Source organism: Phyllobates terribilis, unplaced genomic scaffold (assembly GCF_046119375.1).
Source record: "Phyllobates terribilis strain yellow unplaced genomic scaffold, ASM4611937v1 Scaffold_4__5_contigs__length_816908805, whole genome shotgun sequence".
Lineage (NCBI taxonomy): Eukaryota > Metazoa > Chordata > Amphibia > Anura > Dendrobatidae > Phyllobates > Phyllobates terribilis.
In genome coordinates, this window is record NW_027362764.1 from 268,585,909 (window position 1) to 268,605,833 (window position 19,925).

At 41.7% G+C, this 19,925-nt stretch overlaps 1 protein-coding gene across 3 annotated transcripts in view; it reads left to right on the plus strand.

The window, feature by feature from the left end:
* The window catches only part of STARD3NL (STARD3 N-terminal like), an 81,590-nt gene extending 61,939 nt beyond the window's left edge, over window positions 1–19,651 (plus strand). For all 3 annotated transcript variants that reach the window (XM_073676609.1, XM_073676608.1, XM_073676607.1), the window contains 3 exons: window positions 9,071–9,169; window positions 14,576–14,632; window positions 18,947–19,651. In XM_073676609.1, coding sequence (XP_073532710.1) covers window positions 9,071–9,169; window positions 14,576–14,628 — 152 coding nt within the window. In that variant the 3' untranslated portion in view covers window positions 14,629–14,632; window positions 18,947–19,651. The remainder of the gene's footprint in view (window positions 1–9,070; window positions 9,170–14,575; window positions 14,633–18,946) is intronic.
* The last annotated feature ends 274 nt before the right edge of the window (window positions 19,652–19,925 follow it).

Here is a 19,925-nt window from a genome sequence, read left to right on the forward strand (position 1 = left end):
GATAATGATTTTTGTGTTTTCATTGGCTGTAAGCCATAATCATCAACATTAACAGAAATAAACACTTGAAATAGATCACTCTGTTTGTAATGATCTTTTTGAGGATATTCTTATTTTGTGAGAAGCACCTGTGTGTGTATAAAGGGAGCACTCAAATAACACATCCTAGATCTGAATGAATGAAATATTCTCATTGAATACTTTATGTACAAAGTTGAATGTGCTGACAACAAAATCACACAAAAATCATCAATGGAAATCAAATTTATTAACCAATGGAGGCTTGGATTTGGAGTCACCCCCAAAATTAAAGTGGAAAAACACACTACAGGCTGATACAACTTTGATGTAATGTCCTTTAAAACAAGTCAAAATGAGGCTAAGTATTGTGTGTGGCCTCCATGTGTCTGTATGACCTCCCTACAATGCCTTGGCATGCTCCTGATGAGGTTGCGGATGGTCTCCTGTGGGATCTCCTCCCAGAACTGGACTAAAGCATCCGCCAACTCCTGGACAGTCTGTGGTGCAACGTGACGTTGGTGGATGGAGCGAGACACGATGTCCCAGATGTGCTCAATCGGATTCAGGTCTGGGGAACCGGCGGGCCAGTCCATAGCTTCAGTGCTTTCATCTTGCAGGAACTGCTGACACACTCCAGCCACATGAGGTTTGGCATTGTTCTGCATTAGGAGGAACCCAGGGCCAACCGCACCAGTATATGGTCTCACAAGGGGTCTGAGGATCTCATCTCGGTACCTAATGGCAGTCAGGCTACCTCGGCGAGCACATGGAGGGCTGTGCGGCCCTCCAAAGAAATGCCACCCCACACCATTACTGACCCATTGCCAAACCAGTCATGCTGAAGGATGTTGCAGGCAGCTGATCGCTCTCCACGGTGTCTCCAGACTCTGTCACGTCTGTGACATGTGCTCAGTGTGAACCTGCTTTCATCTGTGAAGAGCACAGGGCGCCAGTGGAGACTGCCAATCCTGGTGTTTTGTGAGCGCAACCCCCATCTGTGGACGTCTTGCCCTCATACCACCCTCATGGAGTCTGTTTCTAACCTTTTCTGCAGACACATGCACATTTGTGGCCTGCTGGAGGTCATTTTGCAGGGCTCTGGCAGTGCTCCTCCTGTTCCTCCTTGCACAAAGGCGGAGGTAGAGGTCCTGCTGCTGGGTTGTTGCCCTCCTACGGCCGCCTCCACGTCTCCTGGTGTACTGGCCTGTCTCCTGGTAGCGCCTCCAGCCTCTGGACAATACGCTGACAGACACAACAAACCTTCTTGCCACAGCTCGCATTGATGTGCCATCCTGGATGAGCAGCACTACCTGAGCAACTTCTGTGGGTTGTAGAGTCCGTCTCTTGCTACCACGAGTGTGAAAGCACAACCAACATTCAAAACTGACCAAAACATCAGCCAGAAAGCATTGGTACTGAGATGTGGTCTGTGGTCCCCACCTGCAGAACCACTCCTTTATTGAGTGTGTCTTGATAATTGCCAATAATTTCCATCTATTGTCTATTCCATTTGCACAACAGCATGTGAAATTGATTGTCAATCAGTGTTGCTTCCTATGTGGACAGTTTGATTTCACAGAAGTTTGATTTACTTGGAGTTATATTCTGTTGTTTAAGTGTTCCCTTTATTTTTTTGAGCAGTGTATGTATATATATATATTGTATATATTATAATTTTTTTTTGTTTTCAACCTAAAATACAAAGGAAATGTGTCATCTTTAACTTTAGGCGTTTTAGAGATCATTTCATGTTCAACTTGCTTAACTGTTCACAATAACAGTGATTTTGACCAGGGGTCACCAGACTTTTACATGCCATAGTAATGTAGAAACAGAGACCCTGATTCCAGCATATGTCACTTTCTTGGCTGCTTACTGTAGTTTTGATTAAAATCACAGTTTTATCAGCAGGAGATTATCACTAGAGGACTAATAAACCTACTGCCATGTAGTCCTTCATGTTCATGAGCTCTATATAACCCCGCCCCCAACACTGATTAGCCGCTTTCTGCCTAAGCACAGCTGTGTCAGCGGGGTTACACAGAGAACTGGTAAATCTGCAACAGATAAAACTGGGATTTTATCAGAACTGCAGCAATCAGCCCAATAAGTGACTTATTGCTGAAATCAGAGTTCCCACCTGTACATTATGCTACTCTCAAATTAGGTAGTAGACATTTGGCGAAAGATTCCCTTTAAATTAAATAAACATTCCCATTAAAATGAAATTACCTTCCATACGTTCATGCACTTATTACGCCAAACATTGCAACATCCACGTGGGTTGGCCTTGCTGTGAATAAATCTGCAATAGCAGCAGAAAAGACTGATCTACGCCAGACAGAATGAATACCTGGTCAGATAATGGTAACAGCAAGAGTAAACAAGACAATTAATACTTGCCTTTTAATTCAGTCTATTAAAAGTTAATAATTATAAAATCAATGTAGAAGAGACAACAACGGTCTGTACCCAAATAGTGATAGAACCATTTTGGGTCAGGGACCTAGGTCACCTATAGATTAAACAGGCAGTGAACAAGCGGAGGAAAAATTGCCCCAAGCAGAACAATGCCTGTCGACTGTGTCCAAGCTAAAACTTAGATGGACAAGAGAAAATCGCATAAATAAGTGTAATACATATCAGGTGAGACAAGCATCAAAAATGTCTTCATATACATATACAGTACAGACCAAAAGTTTGGACACACCTCATTTAAAGATTTTTCTGTATTTTCATGACTATGAAAATTGTACATTCACACTGAAGGCATCAAAACTATGAATTAACACATGTGGAATTATATACTTAGCAAAAAAGTGTGAAACAACTGAAAATATGTCTTATATTCTAGGTTCTTCAAAGTAGCCACCTTTTGCTTTGATGACTGCTTTGCACACTCTTGGCATTCTCTTGATGAGCTTCAAGAGGTAGTCACTGGAAATGGTCTTCCAACAATCTTGAAGGAGTTCCCAGAGATGCTTAGCACTTATTGGCCCTTTTGCCTTCACTCTGCGGTCCAGCTCACCCCAAACCATCTCGATTGGGTTCAGGTTTGGTGACTGTGGAGGCCAGGTCATCTGGCGTAGCACCCCATCACTCCCCCTCTTTGTCAAATAGCCCTTACACAGCCTGGAGGTGTGTTTGGGGTCATTTTCCTGTTGAAAAATAAATGATGGTCCAACTAAGCGCAAACCGGATGGAATAGCATGCCGCTGCAAGATGCTGTGGTAGCCGTGCTGGTTCAGTATGCCTTCAATTTTGAATAAATCCCCAACAGTGTCACCAGCAAAGCACCATCACACCTCCTCCTCCATGCTTCACGGTGGGAACCAGGCATGTAGAGTCCATCCGTTCACCTTTTCTGCGTCGCACAAAGACACGGTGGTTGGAACCAAAGATCTCAAATTTGGACTCATCAGACCAAAGCACAGATTTCCACTGGTCTAATGTCCATTCCTTGTGTCCTTTAGCCCAAACAAGTCTCTTCTGCTTGTTGCCTGTCCTTAGCAGTGGTTTCCTAGCAGCTATTTTACCATGAAGGCCTGCTGCACAAATCTCCTCTTAACAGTTGTTGTAGACATGTGTCTGCTGCTAGAACTCTGTGTGGCATTGACCTGGTCTCTAATCTGAGCTGCTGTTAACCTGCGATTTCTGAGGCTGGTGACTCGGATAAACTTATCCTCAGAAGCAGAGGTGACTCTTGGTCTTCCTTTCCTGGGGCGGTTCTCATCTGAGCCAGTTTCTTTGTAGCGCTTGATGGTTTTTGCAACTGCACTTGGGGACACTTTCAAAGTTTTCCCAATTTTTTGGACTGACTGACCTTCATTTCTTAAAGTAATGATGGCCACTCGTTTTTCTTTACTTAGCTTTTTTCTTGCCATAATACAAATTCTAACAGTCTGTACAGTAGGACTATAAACTGTGTATCCACCAGACTGCTGCACAACACAACTGATGGTCCCAACCCGATTTATAAGGCAAGAAATCCCACTTATTAAACCTAAATATTTACATAAAAAGATAACAGTTAAAATAGGCTAAAGAAAACAGGAACGTCCTCACCCGTTAGTTGATATCCTCTACGGGGACAGGTAGGTTCTCAGAGGAGGAAAGGCAAGGAAGAGTCCAGAGGAGAGGCGTGAATGTCTGCCCCAGTGTCTTCCTGTATGATCTATGCTGCCCTGGCACCCCTTGCTCCTTCCCTCACAAGGACAGTCCACATCTAGCGCTGCACTGTTTAGCCCTGCGCTTTCCCTGTAGTACAACCCCTGGCAAAAATTATGGAATCACCGGGCTCGGAGGCTTTTCATTCAATTGTTTAATGTTGTTGAAAAAAAGCAGATCACAGTCATGGCACAAAACTAAAGTTATTTCAAATGGCAACTTTAGGGCTTTAAGAAACACTTAAAGAAATCAAGATAAAAAATGTGGTACTCAGTAAAGGTAATTTTTTTCAGACCAAGCAGAGGGGAAAAATTATAGAATCACTCAATTCTGAGGAAAAAATTATGGAATAATGAAAAACAGACACACAAAAGAACACTCCAATACATCACCAGTATTTTGTTGCACCACCTCTGGCTTTAATAACAGTTTGCAGTCTCTGAGGCTTGGACTTAATGAGTGACAAACAGTACTCTTCTTTAATCTGGCTCCAACTTTCTCTGATTGCTGTTGCCAGAGCAGCTTTGCAGGTTGGCGCCTTGTCATGGACCATTTTCTTCAACTTCCACCAAAGATTTCCAATTGGATTGAGATCCGGACTATTTGCAGGCCATGACACTGACCTTATGTGTCTTCTTTCAAGGAATGTTTTCACAGTTTTTGCTCTATGGCAGGATGCGTTATCATCTTGAAAAATGATGTCATCCCCAAACATCCTTTCAATTGATGGGATAAGAAAACTGTCCAAAATATCAATGTAAACTTGGGCATTTATTGAAGATGTAATGACAGCCATCTCCCTAGTGCCTTTACCTGACATGCAGCCCCATATCATCAATAACTGTGGAAATTTGCATGTTCTCTTCATGCAGTTATCTTTATAAATCTCATTGGAACGGCACCAAACAAAAGTTCCAGCATCATCACCTTGCCCAATGCAGATTCGCGATTCATCACTGAATATGAATTTCATCCACAGTCCACGATTGCTTTTCCTTAGCCCATTGTAACCTTGTTTTTTTTCTGTTTAGGTGTTAATGATGAAGCATGTTTAGCTTTTCTGTATGTAAATCCCATTTCCTTTAGGCAGTTTCTTACAGTTGGGCCACAGACATTGACTCCAGTTTCCTCCCATTCGTTCCTCATTTGTTTTGTTGTGCATTTCCTGTTTTGGAGACATATTACTTTAAGTTTCCGGTCTTGACGCTTTGATGTCTTCCTTTGTCTTCCAGTATGTTTGCCTTTAACAACCTTCCCATGTTGTTTGTATTTGGTCCAGATTTTAGACACAGCTGACTGTGAACAACCAACATCTTTTGCAACATTGCGTGATGATTTACCTTCTTTTAAGAGTTTGATAATCCTCTCCTTTGTTTCAATTGACATCTCTTGTGTTGGAGCCATGATTCATGTCAGTCCACTTGGTGCAACAGCTCTCAAAGGTGTGATCACTCCTTTTTAGATGCAGACTAACGAGCAGATCTAATTTGATGCAGGTGTTAGTTTTGGAAATGAAAATTTACAGGGTGATTCCATAATTTTTTCCTCAGAATTGAGTGATTCCATATTTTTTTTTCCTCTGCTTGGTCTGCAAAAAATTACCCTTACTGAGTACCACATTTTTAATCTTGATTTCTTTTAGTGTTTCTTAAAGCCCTAAAGTTGCCATTTGAAATGACTTTAGTTTTGTGCCATGTCTCTGATCTGCTTTTTTCAACAACATTAAACAACTGAATGAACATCCTCCGAGCCCGGTGATTCCATAATTTTTGCCAGGGGTTGTAGCTTCACAAGAATTTATTGGAGACAGTCATGTTTCTCTTGTAAGAGACTAGTATAGCTCCGTATGTGCTGTAGAATGACAGTGCCCTGATGACTCCGGATTGGAAGAAACGCGTCGAGACTACAGGGAATGCGGCTGAGGACGTTCCTGTTTTCTTTAGCCTATTTGCACTGTTATCTTTTTATGTCAATTATTTGTGTACTACAGGTATATGTATATGAAGACCTTTTTGATGCTTGCCTCACCTGATATGGATTACACTTATTTATGTGATTTTCTCTGGTCCATCTAAGTTTTAGCTTGGACACAGTCGACAGGCATTGTTCTGCTTGGGGCAATTTTTCCTCCGCTTGTTCACTGCCTGTTTAATCTATAGGTGACCTAGGTCCCTGACCTAATATGGTTCTATCACTATTTGGGTACAGACCGTTGTTGAATAAATCTGCAGAAAATGTGAGCTAGAATCTGTAGAGGAATTCGCCAAAACATCTGCACTAAATTGTCCTGACTTTGGTGCTGCTTTTCTGCAATTAAAAAAATAATAATCATGCACTGATCATCTGCTGCTTCTATCTCACCACATGTCACCGTGAAAGCCAGTGACTGCCTGCAGCAGCCCCGTGTCAAGAGCTTCCGACCATTAAGCTGACATCTGTAGCAGATTGCAGTGCTATTCCATGCATGGTATAAAATGGAGACCTCTGCGTATTCAGCTAGATAGAGGTCACATTGACCCTGTCTGGTAGATGGGGTTCTATAGACTCGCATGCCACAAACTGAAATAAGATGCAGTGCGGAAAGACCTTTGCTTCTGATTCAGCAAAGTTATTCAATGACTATAATATTCTCACCATGAAATCTCTGAAAGAATGCTATCTCGTTGCTATCCTTGTGTTCACTAGGGATCACACCAGCCGGACACTTGCTTACTGGAATGTCTCAGTACATCCAATGTATCAGCAATGTTTCCTTAGGCCCACATTCACATTAGATACCTATTGTCTGAATGATCATTTGGCCGTCAGCTATCTCCCCTTCACCCCATACGTAGGCCTAGCCTATGAGAGGGCCATTGCAAGAATCACTAGACAAAGAATTATCTCCAGGGAGAACGAAAAGGATCGGCCATTGAAATTAAACATCCTTCTCTCCTCCAACATCAGGGGAGAGTTGGGAGGGCTCCATACATATTTGACTAATTTAGATATTGCTGGGTTCTGACAACTTTAGCTTAATGTGTATGGGAGCCTTTAGACAAACATGGGGTTTCCTTGCTTAAACTGAACCTGACAGCTAATACCTACTGCCCGATCCACGGACAGGATGTGTCAGACACTGGATGGATGAATTCAGCCAGGTACTCTGCGGCGTTTCATTGAAAAACATACTTTAAAAGCCGCCGGGGGCTGAGCCACACTGGAGACTAGTCGCACAGACGGGACCCCGGCGGCTTCGCCCTGCTCATTTAGGGGCACATATAGGCAGAGACCTGCCACTTCAGGGCAGCGGACGGGGAGAAGCTGCCGGGAACTCACCTGTCCAACTAGTCTACAATGTGGCTCGGTTCCTGGCGGCTTTTAGGCTACGGTCACACGACCGTAGATTTTCTCATGCGAGAGAGTCGGATCAATTATATTAATGACACTCCAGTCAAACTCTGATCCGAGTTTGATCCGACTGTCAGCTTAGTATGTGCTGATTTTTCTCAGATGAGAGAATCTTGGCACAAGTGAGAAGATGAACAAAATTTCTCCATCTTCTCCTTTCTGTGAGTATGCCAAAATCGGACTGCAGTCGGATGTCATCCGAGTGCAGTCTGATGTTTTCCATGCACCCATAGGCTTGGATGGCCAAGTGTGATTTAATTTGCACTGCTATTTTTTTTCTCATGCTGAATCGGTATAAGAAAAATTCCTCTGAATCAAACATACATGAGTGAAATCATCCATGCAGTGTCTGATATATGCTGCCTGTGGATCGGGCGGCATGTATCAGCTGTCAGGTTCCCTTTTAAAAAGTTTCTTGAATTGTTTTTTTTTTTTTTCTTTTAAGTGTAGTTTTATTAAAATCTGCTCAAAGAGCTTTTGTTTGCTGTGTGACAAGGATCTGCGGCTTTCTCTAGTGACTTGGCCGTTTACCCTCAGGAATCCACCTTCTGCTTGTTGCAAAAACATGTCTAAGGCCGTCTGCATTTCTAGTCCTACTGGTGCACAGGAAACAGAAGAGCTTTTCCTTCTGAAGAACAGATGCGGTAGTCATCAATTTACTTTCCAAGGCCTCGTATAAAACCTTGTGATAAACAATAATATATCTTATGACAAACGTTAACATCCAGGACCTTCTTATACTCCAGGAATAGGCTGATACAACGTTATGGTGGCGGTTTAAGAGGGGCTGGGCAGCTGACCGCTTCCTTGAGATGTCATGTTATGTTACAGCATGTCTTATTAGTCCCAAATATCTGACTCTTCTTCGTGTGCTGCATGAATTTCAAAAACGTGTCCAGCCTGTAGTTCCAATGGCTAAAATACCAAATCTGCAGCATAAAGAATCTATAAAAAGATTAGATTAAGTGTTTGTTCAGACCGGTGTATTTTACAGACAGTGCTGTCTGTGCGATTGGGAGGTACTCTGACTAATGGAATTCAGCGGGGCCATACAGATGACCGTTTTCCACAAGTGTCCATGTGAAGAAAGTCGCAGCATGTACGATTTTCTTCTATATTGCCCATGAGACTCGTCCATGGATGTGCAAAAAAAGATCAGATCCCATACCAGTCATCTGTGTAGTATTCAATTTTTACGGGTACATTGCCATTATTAATACAGGAATACACCTAATTTGATCTTGTTCATTTTAAACTGTTGATGTATAAGTGTGGATGTCACACGGACTTAAAATATGGACATACGGATGGAAATCATCTGAGTTTTCTGGATGAAAATCGGACAATTTTTCATATACTCGTCTGACCCCAGCTTGAATTGTATCCTGTAAATCTATAGCCTTCACCTAAATACAAATAATTTATAGTATCTTATTGTATTTTGAGATGTAAAAACTATGCAAAAAAAGTGTTTGTTTTTTTTCTTTTTTAGGTCGTTTAATGATTCAGAGTGTTTCTGAACGTGCTGCACTTTTAACACCAGGACCAAGGTCGGACGGACAGTTCTACTCACCCCCTGAGTCTCCTGCAGGTAGAGCAAGCAGTGCGAAACGTTCAGAATGGAGATATACTGTATGTGACTACTATTCACCCAGAGTTTAGGATGTTATTACTGACTTGTTTAACCATTTATATCGACTGAATGCGCGTCCTCATGCAGCCGCTCTCATTGCATGCCATCCAATCATGGAGTGCCAATGGGGAGTCATGGCAGCAAGGTGTGTGCTTAAAGGGGTTGTCCGGTACAAATCGATAAGTCTGCAGTCACTCGGTGTGACTGCCGAGTTATGAATCCCCCCAGTGCACGCACTGTGCGCTGCGGGGATTCGCCAGATCCTGACCAGAGCCCATCCAGTGGGCGCAGCCTCGCTCCAGATACTTGTATTGAGCGAGGCCGCGCCCCAACTAGTGACGTGGCCATCTAGTGTGTGTGTGGCCTTCTAGAGAGGGTGCAGCCTTGCTCCATACAAGTGTATGGAGCGAGGCTGCGCCCACTGGACCGGTGTATGTATAACACATACATACCTTCCGGTCCCGGGTCTGAAACCGGCGAATCCCCGCAGCGCACAGTGTGTGCACTTGGGGATTCATAAGTCTGCAGTCACACCTTCTGTCATGTAGACCTCAATATTCAAGAGCTCTTTATAACCCTGCCTCCACCACTGATTGGCAGCTTTCTGCCTATGCATAGTATACATAGAAAGCTGCCAATCAGTGGCTTGGGCAGAGTTATCCAGATCTCAGTATTCCGAGAACTAGGATATCTGCAGCAGATAAAACTATAATTGACACATCATTGGATTCAGGGTCTCTGTCACTACATCATGCTGCTCTCATATTGGATATCAAAAACTTGGTGATAGATTCCCTTTAAAAACAAAGGATCAGACTTGTTGAAATTCAACATGTTTAACCCTTCTTTTTCCCGATGCACATAGTTTAGAAGGTTTGTCTGACTTTGGCCACCTTTAGACTTCTTTCAGTCAGAGCAGGGTAAATTGACAGTAGTTTTTGTCCTCTTCACTTGTAGATGATCTTCTGGACTAATTCATGTCTAATTCTGAAACAGTCTTGTTGAATCCTTTTTCCAGACATGTACATGGCCATTTTCCCCTGTTCATGACTAGCACGTTTTTGTTTTTCGTCATACATGTGGTTTTAACAGCTCTAAGGTTTTCTTCTCATTTCGTTATTCATATAATTTTTGCTTTTTTTTTTTTTTTCGGGATAAGCAATGCCTAATTTAAATTTTTCATATGCTTTGCCAATATAGAGGAAAGTTGTTTAAGGAAAAAAAAAAAAAAGGAAATATCTGTTTTTTTTTTTTACAATTTCTGTTTGTTTTGTTTTTTTTTTTTTTTATTAAAAACACAATGGACCACTAAATTATGTTTTCAGTTATGTTCCTATTTCCATTACAATTTTTTTTTTTACTTCTCAGACATTGGGATTTTTATGTCAGGATGTGAGGCTAGAAACAGCAGTTTAGACTGGAGGTGCCTTTCCTCATTCTATTGTCATATTTTTCTTGGCTTATATTTGCTTTCTTTTATTTATTTCACGCATTGTGCTCCCATAAGGTCATGGCATGGCACACCTCCTATATAAAACTAACACGTTGCAGTCTCTTTCTAATGGTAGACACATGCACTTTGACATCATTATTGGTGAGAACTACATTTTCTGATGAAAATCAGTTTCTTTTCAAAAAGAACAGGTACCTCCGTTTTTTCCCTGCAATATTCAGCGGAAATCATCTCTTCATCATATTATATTATATTATATTATTATTATTATTTTTTTTTTAATTTATGTACAGTGGTGTGAAAAAGAGTTTGCCCCTTACTGATTTCTTATTCTTTTGCATGTTTGTCACACTTAAATGTTTCAGATCACAAAACAAACAATTACAATTTTAGACAAAGATAACACAAATAAACACAAAATGCAGTTCTTAAATGAAGGTCTTTATTATTAAGGGAAAAAAGAATCCAAGCCTACGGGGCCCTGTGTGTAAAACGGATTGCCCCCTAAACCTAATAACTATTGAGCCACCCATAGCAGCCACAACTGCAATCAAGCGTTTGCGATAACTGGCAATGAGTCTTTTACAACACTCTGGAGGAATTTTGGCCCACTCATCTTTGCAAAATTGTTGTAATTCAGCCACATTGGAGGTTTCCGAGCATGAACGGCCTTTTTAAGGTCATGCCACAGCATCTCAATTGGATTAAGGTCAGGACTTTGACTAGGCCACTCCAAAGTCTTAATTTTGTTTTTCTTAAGCCATTCAGAGGTGGACTTGCTGGTGTGTTTTGGATCATTGTCCTGCTGCATAACCCAAGTGTGCTTCAGCTTGAGGTCACAAACAGATGGACAGACATTCTCCTTCAGGATTTTTTGGTAGACAGCAGAATTCATGGTTCCATTTACCACAGCAAGTCTTCCAGGTTCTAAAGCAGCAAAACAGCCCCAGACCATAACATTACCACTGTACTTTACTGTTGGTATGATGTTCCTTTTCTGAAATGCTGTGTTACTTTTACTCCAGATGTAATGAGACATATACCTTCCAAAAAGTTAAACTTTTGCCTCCTCAGTCCACAGAATATCTCCCAAAAGTCTTGGCAATCATCAAGATGTTTTCTGGGAAAACTGAGACAAGCCTTTATGTTCTTTTTGCTCAGCTGTGGTTTTCGTCTTTGAACTCTGCCATGCATGCCATTTTTGCCCAGTCTCTTTCTTATGGTGGAGTCATGAACGCTGACCTTAACTGAGGTAAATGAGGCCTGCAGTTCTTTGTATGTTGTGGGTTCTTTTGTGACCTCTTGGATGAGTCGTCGCTGCACTCTTAGAGTAATTTTGGTCGGCCGGCCAGACCTGGGAAAGTTCACCACTGTTCCAAGTTTTAGCCATTTGTGGATAATAGCTCTCACTGTGGTTCGTTGGAGTTCGAAGGCTTTAGAAATGGTTTTATAACCTTTTGCAGACTGATAGATCTCAATTACTTTGTTTCTCATTTGTTCCTGAATTTCTTTGGATCACAGCATGATGTCTAGCTTTTAAGCATCTTTTGGTCCACTTCACTTTGTCAGGCAGGTCCTATTAAAAGAGATTTCTTGATTGAGAACAGGTGTGACAGTAATCAGGCCTGTGTGTGGCTAGGGAAATTGAACTCTGCTTTCCAAAGATGTGATAAACCACAGTTAATTTATGTTTTAAGGGGAGGGGGGATAACTTTTTCACACAGGTCTCTGTAGGTTTGGATTTCTTTTTCCCTTAAAGGGGTTTTCCCACGAGCGAAAGTTCATTTTAATCAATAGATCTTGGAATAATAATAACTTCCACAATTGGATGTGTTTAAATAAAATGTACCTGTGCTGAGATAATCTTATAAATGTTCCCCTGTGTAATGGCTGTGTCTGACTGTTTATGGAATACTAGATGGTGGCCCGATTCTAATGCATCGGGTATTCTAGAATATGTATGCGTCCGACCAGGCGCAGTCAGCAGAGCGGTGTTTAAATTTGGCGCCAATATCGCTGATTGGTCGCGGCCGCCACCAATCAGCAAACCGTATTAGTGCGGACCGGGGAGCTGCGCTGCCTGTGCGGGTACTTCTGCTGCGAGCAGCCGGGAGATGACTGGCTGCTCGCAGCAGAAGTATCCCGACCGGTGGCGCTGCTCCCCGGTCCTCCCTTCACACTTGCCTTCGGGAGATCAGTGGCCCTAGCCGCTGATCTCCCGACGGTAGCTGCATGGAGGTCAGCGGCGCCGCCGGTCGGGGTACTTCTGCTGCGAGCAGCTGGGAGATGACCGGCTAGCGCCGGTCATCTCCCGGCTGCATCGCCGCTGACCTCCGTGCTACAGATGAGCAGCTAACGGCCGCTATCTTTTACTGAAATCCCTCGTCGCTGATTGGCCGCGGCCGGACTGAAGGACAGACAGACGGGATAAGACGATTATATATATTAGATGGTCTGATCATACCACATCTCCTGGGCTGGGGAGGGAGCAAAAGAGTACACAGACATTACAGCCGGGGAGCACAGCTGATTCTTTTTGTGAGGTAAAACATTTCACTGCCTGTTTATAAACAATGTTTTACCTCAAAGAATCAGCTGTGAACCCCTGCTGTAATGTCTGTATACTCTCTTTCAATCCTCCCCTGGCCAGGAGTTGTGGTATGATCAGACCATGTTCCTGTACAGTCAGACACATCCATTACACAGTACACAGCAGGGGCACATTTATAAGATTATCTCAGCACCGAGACATTTTATTTAAATACATTCAATTGTGGAAATTATTATTATTCCAAGATCTATTGATTAAAATCAACTTTTGTTCGTGGGAAAACCCCTTTAATAATAAAGACCTTCATTTAAAAACTGCATTTTGTGTTTACTTGTGTTATCTTTACCTAATATTTAAATTTGTTTGTGATCTGAAACATTTAAATGTGACAAGCATGCAAAAGAATAAGAAATCACTGTATAGGGTCATCTTTTAGACATTGGCTCATTCTTATTTTTATAAGTAAATACATACTGTCTTAGGCTATGTGCCCACGATGCAGAAATGAAGCAGAAAATTTCTGCTGCATTTCTGCATCTCCCTGGCAGAAAAAACGCATGCAGATTGTGCATGCGTTTTTCCTGCAGAATACATGCGGATCCACATGCGGATTCACATGCGTTTCTGCATGCAGATTGACAAGCGCTTTCCAGGCGATAGCATCACTTGGAAAGTGCTTGACAACTAGGTCACACTATATAAATCCATGCAAACAGCATGGATTTATACAGTGTGAACCGTAAAAATTAAAACAAATAAAGCTATACTCACCCCCGAGGCCCCGGCGTGGCTGCAGCGCTCGTTACTGTCTGGTTCCTGGCTGCCGGCATCTCGCGAGACAGAGCGGTGAAGGGCCTGCGGTCACATGACTGTGACGTCACCGCAGGTCCTCAAGCGATGCCGGCATTCAGAGACAAGCCGCCGGACAGGTGAATATAAACTTTATTTGTTATTTTATTCTTTTTTTACAGGTACAATGGTACCCAGGTCTGGATGAGAGTCTCCTCTCCTCCAGAACTGGGTACCATCCACACATAGAGACGCATAGAAGCCGCTTGTACAAATGTACAGTCGCGGTTTCTATGCGTCTCAATGCAAGTCAATGGCGGGAGTTCCGCTGCGCTTCCGCAAAATTAAATGACATGCTGCGGATTTTTGTACGCAGCATAAACGCTGCGGAAAAATCCGCAGCATGTGCATAGAACATGCGGAATCCCCTTGGGGACCATGGGGTGCGGATTACCTAGCGTTTAACAAGCGTTTCCGCTGCGGAAATTCCGCAGCATAAACGCTTGAAAAACGCTACGTGGGCACACAGCCTTAAAGTGCTTTGATTTTAGTTTTCTTTTCTTGTTTGTAGATTCTGAAGATGATGTTGAAGAAAAACAAGACAGTGAAAAATCTCTCATTTAGTAAAGTAAGCAAACTAATTTTCCAGTGAGAAATGTAATGTTCTGTCACATTTTACTGTAACATCCTGTGCAATAGTGAAAATATTTCTGTTGATGGATGACCAATAAAAAAAACCTAAACTCTAAGCAGCTCATTCAAAAGTGGCGTTAAAGCTGTGACTGAGTTGGGACAGCGGCATGGCCGCGTCTACCTGTCAGATCCATCAAGACTGCCGGCTTCTGTATGCCAGAAATACTGGCGTCCCTGTGCAGCACATGGATTCGCACACCACTTGGGAGAGGTTATGAAGATCAATTCATCCCGAAAGCCGGGCATTCAGTGCGATGGCCACACGACTATAGAGCGCTATTAACCTGCAGATTAACCCCATACCTGCAAGTTAAAGGGAATCGGTCAGCATGTTTTTGTTATGCAATCTGAAAACAGCATGCTGTAGGGGTTAAAACACTCCATGGTTTTGTTTGCTTGCAATGATTGTTTTAGCACCAGGAGCTTATCATTGCTGGGCACATCAACATGTGCCTCCTGGTCTGGCAATGCCCCCTCTTGTGATGCACATCTCATTGTCTATATTGTCTATAGACATTGTATACACAGAGCCTGGTGTGGGCGGGGTCAGCTTTCTCAGCTCTGCTAAATCTAAAAACTGATTGTGTGAGAATGGCTGCACCCAGTAAACTAAGTGATACATCTTTGGTTTCAGGGTCTCTTCACCTATATTATGCTGCTCTCAGATGATGAGCTGCAAAAACCTGCTGACAGATTCCCTTTACTAGTAGTTTTTTACATGACTATTTTCTTTTAACCCCCTTAAGGATTCGCTGATACGCATTAAAACGGCGATCGTTAAGGGGCCTTATTCCTGATATCCGTTTCAAAACGGCGATTGGGAATAAGGGAATACCGCAGCAGTGGCAATTCCTGACGGTGTCGGTTGTACATGACATAGGTATTTAAGTGTTTGCAAGAGGGTCACAAGACCCCCTTAGTAAACATAGAATAGTAGCCTGTGAGATCCAGCTATTAGCTGGGTCTCACTGACTGCTCTCATGCACTGCTGTACACGAGTACCGCAGTGTATGAGACCAGCAAGCAACAAAAAATATATACATGAACCACTGTGAAAAAAGTGGAAAAATGTAAAATAAAATATGTAAAAAAAAAAAAATCAGGAAAAGCAGTTTTGCCACTCAAAACGCAGCGTTTGTGATGAAATAAAAATAAACAACATTTTGCAGTGTCCAGAACGGCCCGCTCTATAAAACTGGCATGTTTTTTATTCCAAATCACGAACGCCTTAAAAAAATAAATAAATAACATGCCAAAAATGTAGCTTTTTCAGCATACTGACTCACAAAAAAGTGAATGAAAAGCGATCAAAAAGTCATATGTAAAAAAGGGGTATAAATGAAAACGCCAAACCGTCCCGCAAAAAAACAAACCCTAATGTGGCTCATTCTCACTCAGAATATGGCTATGCAAAAACAAATTCATTTTTGTAAAATAGTGTTTTTTAGTGTGTAAAAATAGCGAAGCATAAAAAAACAATATAAATCTGGTATCGCTGTAATCGTACCGACCCGACAAACAAATTGGTGTTATCACTTCTACAACACAGTGAACGGCGCAATAAATAAAAGCAATAACGGAATTGCTGGTTTTTGTTCATTCTGTATCTGAAAAACTGGTAGAACAAAGACTCTGGAAAAGCGACATGGCTCTCTCCCCCTCAAATAAAATCCAATGAATGCTGTGCTCCCAAATCCAATTGCCCCCTCCTTCTGAGCCCCACTGTGCCTAAACCACAGTAAGCGGCCACATGTTTGGCATTACTGTAGTGGGAAGAGAGCACCTAACATTTTACGGGGTGTGTGTCACCAGAAGCACAAGCTGGGTACAATGTATGGGGGCTCTACAATATATGGGGGGACAATGTATGGGCACTAAACTGGTGTGGATGTTACAAAATAGTCACTGCAGGCGTAGATGAATTCATTGAGAGGTGTAATTTTTACAATTTGAAAAAAAGATTTCCAGCAAAATATACTGTATTTTGCGGATTATAAGACGCATCGGTTTATAAGACGCACCCCAAATTTTGGGGAGGAGAATAGGAAAAAAATGCGACGGTCTCCGAGAAAATGGACATCAGAGGCGGCGCATGCTCAGATTGAGATCTTGACACTGAGATCTCGGCTCTGAGATCTGAATTGCGCATGCACCGCCTCCCGCTGCCATTTTCCCGGAGACCGCCGCATGGATCAGTATGGAAGGTGCTGCGCTCCGGCTTTTAAAAAATATCGGCAGAGCCACCGGACACCTACTGTAAGCAAGGGGACTGCAGCCATTTTCCGACCCCTACCACTGCCGGAAGGCAGAAGCTTGTGGCAGCAGCAATCCTGGGATCTCGTTCTACCAACGCCGGTAAATGCCGGTATAGTTCGCTTTATAAGACGCACCCCCAAATTTGGGGGAAAAAAAGTGTGTCTTATAATCCGAGAAATACGATAATTCCTTTTCTATTGTTAAAACTTCACATTTATTCTTAAATTAAAAAGGTGCATACATAAGACAGGCCACGGATGTGAACAGGACCAACATGTTTCAGCAGTCACGCCTTAATCATGACCTAATTTTTACAAAGGGGTCACTTTTGGGATTTGTCCGCTATTCTGGCACCTTTGGGGCTCCGCAAAAGTCGCCCACAAACTACTCTACCAAAATCTGTGCTCCAAAAGGCAAATAGTGCTCCTTCCTTCCCAGCCCTGACGTGTGGCCTAACAGTAATTTCTGATGACAAAATTTTTGTGAAAAAAACCCGAAAATTTTCCATATGACAACCTAATGCTATCAAATTCTGTGTAGTACCTGTGGGTTCAAAATGCTCACTATACCCCTGGATAAAAGAGGTGTAGTTTCCAAAATGTGGTCATTTATGGGGGGTTTCCACTGTTTAGGCACATCAGTGGCTCTCCAAACGCGACATGACGCTCGCAGACCATTCCATCAAAGTCTGGGTTCCAAAACATCACTCCTTCTTTTCCGAGCTCTGCCGTGCTTCCAAACAATAGTTTTCCCCTACATATGGGGAATCTGCGTGCTCACGAGAAATTGAACAACAAATTTTGGGGTCCATTTTCTCCTATTACCCTTGTGAAAATAAACAAAATTGGGACTAAAAGTACATTTTTGTGGTAAAAATATTTAATTTTCATGGCTCTACGTTATACACTTCTGTGAAGCACTTGTGGGTTCAAGGTACTCACCACACATCTAAATACATTCCTTGAGGGGTCTAGTTTGCAAAATGGGGTCACTTTTGGGGGGGTTTCCACTGTTTGAGCACATCAAGGCCTCTCCAACCGAGACATGGCGTCCTTTCTCGATTCCAGCCATTTTTGCCTTCAAAAAGTCAAACGGTGCTCTTTCCCTTCCAAGCCCTGCCGTGTGCCCAGACAAAAGTTTTCCCCCACATATGGGGTATCGGCATACTCGGGAGAAAATGGACCTCAAAATTTGTTGTGCAATTTCTACTGTTACCCATATGAATTTTCACGTGTTTAACAGGAGAAATTGCACAAAAAAGTTGGGACTAAATTTAAATTTTTGTGAAAAAAAAAAAAAGTAAAATGTTCATATTTTCCTTCCACATTGCTTTAGTTCCTGTGAAGCACCTGAAGGGCTAATAAACTTCTTGAATATAGTTTGGAGGACTTTGAGGGGTGCAGTTTTTATAATGGTGTCACTTCTGGCTATTTTCTGTCATATAGGCCCCCCAAAGTCACTTCAAATGTGATGTGATGTACCTAAAAAAAAATGATTTTGTAAATTTTGTTGGAAAAATGAGAAATTGCTGATTAACTTTTAACCCTTTATAACTTCCTAACAAAAAAAAAATATGTTTCAAAAATTGTGCTGATGTAAAGTAGAGTTTGTGTGACATAACTCTGGTTTAAGGGCATAAGAATTAAAAGTTTGAAAATTGCTACATTTTCTAAATGTTCTCACAAATAAACGCAAGTCGTATCAAACAAATTGTACTACTATCATGAAGTACAATATGTCACGAAAAAACAGTCTCCGAATCACTGGGATCCATTGAAGTGTTCCAGAGTTATTATCATTTTAAATGACACTGGTAAGATTTAAGAAATTTGATCTGGTCATTAAGGTCAAAATTGGCTCCATCACTAAGGGGTTAATCAGCATAAAGGTCTTTGGTCTTGTCCTTCAACTAATGTCCACTAGGTGGCGACTTGTTTACATTTCTTACTATTTCTATTGTGAAAACCAACTTTCCATTCTCTATTCTCTACAGATTGAGCATTACATTGCATCGAACTCTTTTGGAAAAAGTGACGCATCTATGGTGACAACGGGAAAAAGCCACCTAAAGCCTTTAACTAGTTTACTGACGGTGCTATTCTAATGGATAGTTCCAAAAGGCTGCTAAGCTACTGTTGAAGATGCTGTAGGCATAGGTTAAGACTCGCCTTAGTAAGAAGAGAAAAATACAGCATATACTTTTTGTAATATTGCAAATACAATAAGGGTCACAAAACTGGACCAACATATATTGTGCTGTCCTGGAGGCCACAGTGTCCGATATTAGTGCCTTTGTGTTCTCTATGATGCTGACATAGGTACAAACCTAAGAATGAGTTCTCTAGTGAGACATAAAATGTGAAGTTGTGGATTTCATTATAGTTGTGTTGTAAGTCATGTACATGATGTATATATCTAACTAATCTGACATGTCTTTATAAATAGTGGCACACTGGCAAGAAGCAAGAAATGGAATTAGTATTTAAAGCGTCCTACACTGGGCGAGATTTAAGCTTATACTGTGCATCTCTCTTATCACTCTTTGCTCAAATACTTTTTTCGTAGCTGCTATTATAGAGGTTAATTCCAATTTCTTTATTCAGCCTTAGTTGTTTTTTTTTTGTTTTTTTTAATCCATGTTGTACATTTCTAAATCATCACCCATTGTATGTTCTCGAGCAAAGCTTGCCAAAATATATCTCAAGATAATTATGAATAATTTTACTTGCATTGAGATTTGATTGTATCCATTGTTCTGCAATTCTGTAGATTATTTTTAATTTATTTTAAGCCTGATAGATATAAACTATAAAAAAGCCCCTAACATATATTTATATACAGTACAGACCAAAAGTTTGGACACACCTTCTCATTTAAAGATTTTTCTGTATTTTCATGACTATGGAAATTGTACTTTCACACTGAAGGCATCAAAACTATGAATTAACACATGTGGAATTATATACTTAACA